This window comes from Trachymyrmex septentrionalis, unplaced genomic scaffold, assembly GCF_001594115.1.
Source record: "Trachymyrmex septentrionalis isolate Tsep2-gDNA-1 unplaced genomic scaffold, Tsep1.0 scaffold101, whole genome shotgun sequence".
In the NCBI taxonomy this organism is placed as follows: Eukaryota; Metazoa; Arthropoda; class Insecta; order Hymenoptera; family Formicidae; genus Trachymyrmex; species Trachymyrmex septentrionalis.
Genome location: NW_017304136.1, coordinates 48,182 through 53,564, shown reverse-complemented (window position 1 = coordinate 53,564; position 5,383 = coordinate 48,182). Strand labels below are relative to the sequence as shown.

The 5,383-nt window shown below is 25.7% G+C and overlaps 1 protein-coding gene across 1 annotated transcript in view; it reads right to left on the bottom strand.

Moving 5' to 3' along the window:
- Positions 1-4,689, bottom strand: part of LOC108754466 — a 7,659-nt gene extending 2,970 nt beyond the window's left edge. Inside the window, exons 1-7 of the mRNA XM_018496790.1 lie at positions 4,668-4,689; positions 4,246-4,464; positions 3,989-4,147; positions 3,568-3,631; positions 2,593-2,748; positions 2,011-2,422; positions 1,146-1,920 (exon numbers count right to left, since the gene is read on the bottom strand). Of these exons, the coding sequence (XP_018352292.1) occupies positions 1,146-1,920; positions 2,011-2,422; positions 2,593-2,748; positions 3,568-3,631; positions 3,989-4,147; positions 4,246-4,464; positions 4,668-4,689 (1,807 nt within the window). The remainder of the gene's footprint in view (positions 1-1,145; positions 1,921-2,010; positions 2,423-2,592; positions 2,749-3,567; positions 3,632-3,988; positions 4,148-4,245; positions 4,465-4,667) is intronic.
- Positions 4,690-5,383: the final 694 nt, after the last annotated feature.

Here is a 5,383-nt window from a genome sequence, read left to right as displayed (position 1 = left end):
ACATACACACACGTGATTTAAACTATAAAAAATTTCACTACTGTCGAAAAGTTTCCGACCATGAAACTTAAAATTGCATAATATTCAGGTCATCGTAATTCAGTTAAAAAATAAAAAAACATTTTAAAGTTTGAAACTTATACTTTAGCATGCTTTTGACCACTTTTCAAACAAATTGTTTTTACAATTGTATCTTAACAAATATCACGTTGTTGTATTTCTTAAAATTACGTGCATTTAACAGTGCGCAATTTGATAAGTTTTTTTAAAAAGTTCAATATTTTTGAAAAACAATATAAAGATTTATCTCCAAAATGCTTTTAAAAAAATTTTTAATTTTTCTTGACTAAATTACGCAACATTGAAGCTAAACCTGCATTGCTAAATAACTAACAAAATTTGATTAAAAAATCACAAAAATTTTTTACCTTCTCAATTCTGTAAAATTAAATTTAAAAACGATTAGAAGCTTGTTAAAATACAAAGTTCGAGGTTCACAATGTTTCTTTAATTTTTTACGATGGTATTTCACCAAATTTTAATGTTGGTTGTGAGCTATGTAGGTTTAGCTTCAATGACGTATAAATCGGTCAAGAAAAAGCATAAGAAAATTTTTTAAAAAGCATTTTGGAGGTAAATCTTTGTTTTAAAAATACTGTTTTAAAAATATTGAACTTTAAAAAAAAACTTTATTAGACTGCGCACTGTTAAATGTATGTAATCTTAAGATATACAACGTATTATTTGTTAAGATACAAAACTGTAAAGACAAAATTTTTTTGAAAAGCGGTCAAAAACATGCTAAAAGTATCAATATAGTAGTTCAACATCTTAACATTCGGACCAGTAAGGTGCTTCGTATTTCAAGTTTTAATATAAATGGTCTCGTTTCCAATCATATTGCTAAAAGTATAAGTTTCAAGCTTTAAAATGTTTTTTATTTTTTTGTCTGCGATTTTTTACCAAGTTACGATGATTTGAATATTATGCAATTTTAAGTTCCATGTCCGGAAACTTTTCGATGGATGTGTATGTATATATATATATATATATATATATATATATATATATATATATATGCGCGCATGCAAATACAAAATAATTATTCTCTTTCTCACACAACTAACAATAAAATAAATAATTACCGATAGGTTGCATGATATAATTTTCTCCATTCATTTCGATATTTACATGGTCTTTACTTTTATTTATAAAAGTATTATCATGTCTTGGAGATTCTTGCGATAAGCTCATACTTCCATCGGGAGAAGCAATAGTTTCTGGTAAGCCTTCTCCGAAATTCTGAACCGTAGAATGAGAATTATTTGCAATCAATATACTGCAGCCAATTTTCTCAGTCAATATACTTTTAAAGCGTTCTAATATGTTTTTATCCAATATTGATATTAACTTAGGAGGAACTTTACTTATTAAATTGTTGTTAATATCTTGAACATCAAGTAATTTTTCATTCTCTATGCAATCATATAATATTTTTTCGATAATATGTTTATCCGGTGGCAATCTCAAGACTAAAGTTCTTATAGTATTCCAATATTCGCCACGTTTGATATATTTTTCAATACATTCTAATATGTTCATAAGATTATTTGAATCGTTAATGGGTATATATTCTACCAAATGATTCATGATCGCTTTTAACGGTAGTCCCCGGTTTAACAGTTCCTTAATAATATTCTGAATAATATATCTCTTTGATAAAAGTGTCATTTTTCCTTTTACATGACTATCATGAAATATTTTATAAATTGTGAAGATCTGATTAACAGTTAATTTTTGCATTGATAATACATATGTTGTTCTGCAAAAAAAATTAAAGCCAAGATGAAATGCATTTTGCATTATATTTAGCATCACTGTCGGGTCTTTTGAACAAACTGTATTAAAGAGATTCTGCAACTAGAAATGTAATTTTATATCAAGTTATATACAAATTATTATATACAAATTAAAGAAAGCAAAATAATAAATTTTACGAATAATTATTACCTCATGCTTGAATTTACACAGCTGTTGCTTGTAACAGGTACCTTTTCTCAATATCGAAAAACAGTATCCATTGAGGAAGTTCTTAAGATTAATTTTTGCTAACCCTTGGCATTTTGATACTTTCATACTTTTAGTTTCAAGTGCTGTTACTTTTGATTTAGTTCTAGTCTCAGATATATAATCTGTATGTGTAATCTGTTCGGATTGATTATTGAATTCATTTTTATCAGTTTTATTAGTTTTATTTGACATTTCTATATTGTCTTCTACACATTTAGCATACTCCTTATTAAATTCTGTTGCATTTTGTTTTATATATTTATCAAAACTGCTAGTAGTCATTATATATGGTACATCAGAATGTAGAGATTTGTTTAATTTATCTTGTTCACATAAAACTGTATTTTCATAGCTAGAACAATTAAATTTTTAATTATTGCGAACATCGTAATTTGTAGAATATGTTGATTTGTTACATTAAAAATTATAAAATATATCTATCTAAATTATAAATATTTTATAAATTTCTTTAATATTATATATAAAGTTAAATTTCGTCAGATTTTTCTAATTTATACTTACAGATTTGTATCAAATGATTCTGCAAATAGAGAAATGCAATCATCATCATCTTCATTTCTGCTATTCATATGTTCTTCCTGTGTATTGGCATTTTCATTAATACTTCTATCTATTTGATTTAAATGCTGCGTTTTTTCTGATGTGCTTTGTAACATGCTATACATACGATTGTTGCAAATTGAATCTGTTTGAATATCTATTTCTTTACACAAAGTTTTATTAAATGTGGATTCTTTTTCGAAAGAAAATCTTTTATAAAATTTCTCATTTTTCATTGTATTTGTTGGAGTAATTATGCCACTTTTATTATTTAAATTTATTTGCTCAGACTCTATACTAGTTTTATTATTAAACTTATTTTCGAATAGTTTGGGAGATTTTGATCGATTTTTATTTAAATATTCACGTACGTCTATTTTTTGTACGGGAATATTTTCTTCGGATACATTTGATTCTGCTGCTGTATTGATATTTGGAAAGTCAAATTCTTGAGGATTTAACAATTTAATATGTGTTACATTATTTTGCAGCCAAAGGGTTCTATTTAATTTCATTTTTTTGTTGTCCAACTTTATAATATTTTCTGCTGCAATACGCTTTCGATTCTGTTTCATAGTTTCCTTTTTGTTAGCCAATATTAATGATTTAGTGGCATTACAGTTTTCATTTACATCAACAAGATTTGAAGTGTTCTTGTTTAAAATGTTTTCAGAACTTATTTTCTTACATTTTTTATCATTTTGTAAAATATTATTCTCATGCTTTTCTCTATTATTTAATCTATTCAATTGTTTTTGGCGATTCCAAATGCAGTTTTCATATATTTCTCTTGTTACACTATCAGTATTATTAATATTATTATGTACGTTATTTTTTATTTCCAAAGAATCTATGTTCTTATTAACTTTTGAACTATGATGTTCATTGTTATCTATACTTTTATTTTTTAAATTAATGTTATTGTTAAATACCAACGTAGATTCTGATACTTTTGATATATCAATTGATTTATCTATCTCAGGTATATGATAGTCTTTCTCTGTAAGAATATTTGTGGATTTAAATGTATCATTAGTGTAAGAAACTTGCTTTGTACTGTTATTAGTATCATTAGAAACATTACTCTGTAAACTTTCGTCACTCGTGTTTCCTTTCACAAATTTTATCGTACCTTTTGGTAAGATATGATTTCCTGTTATTTTTGGCAAGTTTTTTTTTATTATTATTCTTTTATTTGTCTTATATGGACATTGTTTTTTATGTGTTGTGAGAAAATTAGGTATTTCAGTAACATCAGATATTTTAGTAACAGTAATTGGCGTCATATTTAAAGAGAATGATTTTGGAATACTTGTTGCTTGTATACTATCGACACCTAAAATTGTAATTTTATTACTTGATCTTTTTACATCTTTCTGATCTTGGGTTCTATTTGTATTATACAAAGTAAAAAGATTATTAGAAGGATTTGCGTTTTTAGATTTAAAATTTATCTTGTCTTCAGTTTCTAGGATTTTATTTTCTCTGTCTGTGTTAATTATACTTGAAAATATAGCTAAAAAATATCAAATATTGCTTAAAGGTTTTTTAAATTAAATTTTTAGATTCTTCTTTCTTCATAATATTATCATATAATTAATGATATATACATACCTTTACTATTTTGATTTGTTTCGCATTGTTCTAATCTTACATTACAAACTCTTCCATTAATAACACTACTAATCGTACATAAGTTGTTATTATTATATTTCTTGATGGATTTACTGGATATCTCTTGCATCTTGCTATTACAATCAATAACATTTAAATTTTCTTCATTCAAATAACTTTCATTGTCACAATCGATTTTCATTGAGTTCATACTTGTACCTATTTATGTAAAAAAAGCCAAAACAAAACTTTACGCATAATACATAATACAATATAAATATATATGTGTGTTACCTGATTCATTAAATTGTAGTTTTCTTTTACATCCTAATTTACTGTCTTTCTGTTCACTTGATTTTTTATTACTATAATGCTTTTTATTATTTATTGACATAATTTTCTTTTGTGTATGATTATAATACATTGAGGTGCTAGATGTTTCATCATTACTTTTATTTGAAAATGATTTAACACTAATATCAAGCTTTAATTGCTGCTTTTGTGCTGTAGGTTCTTCTAATTGAATTATTCTATGATTGTATGATACATCATCTAAAAATTCAACATTTTTACATTCTTCATTTATCTTTTTCATTAATTTTTTCGAACGGCTTCTTGTTAATCGAAAAGTCTCATCCTCTGTATTATCTTGTCGCATATTTTCCTTTAATATCCATATATTATTAGAAGACTTTTTAGATGTATTAATACATGGTGATGAATGTTCTAACACCACAGTTTTCTTTTCAGAGAAATGTAATTGGTAAAGTTGAACTAAATTTCTATCTAAAGCAATGTTATGCAATACAACCTTACACATGCGAAGATTATTCAATGTTTTTAACTTATTATTTTTTGCTTGTGTATTTCTCTCGTTTTTTGTTTCTGCCATTCTGTTTAATTAATTAGTTATACATACGTTGGTTGCTAATGCTTAACAAAAACCAGTTTTCAAATGTCTTTTCTGTCGACAGTAATAAAGTCCTTTATGCATCAACTTGATAGTGTATATTTTCATCAGTCTAGATTTTCGAAATACGTCGTTACGTATTTTTCTTCACACTTTAGCCGAGCTGCATGGAGGTATTGCAAAGTCAACCTAATATAGAGATAAATCGTTAAGTTCATAATAGATAAT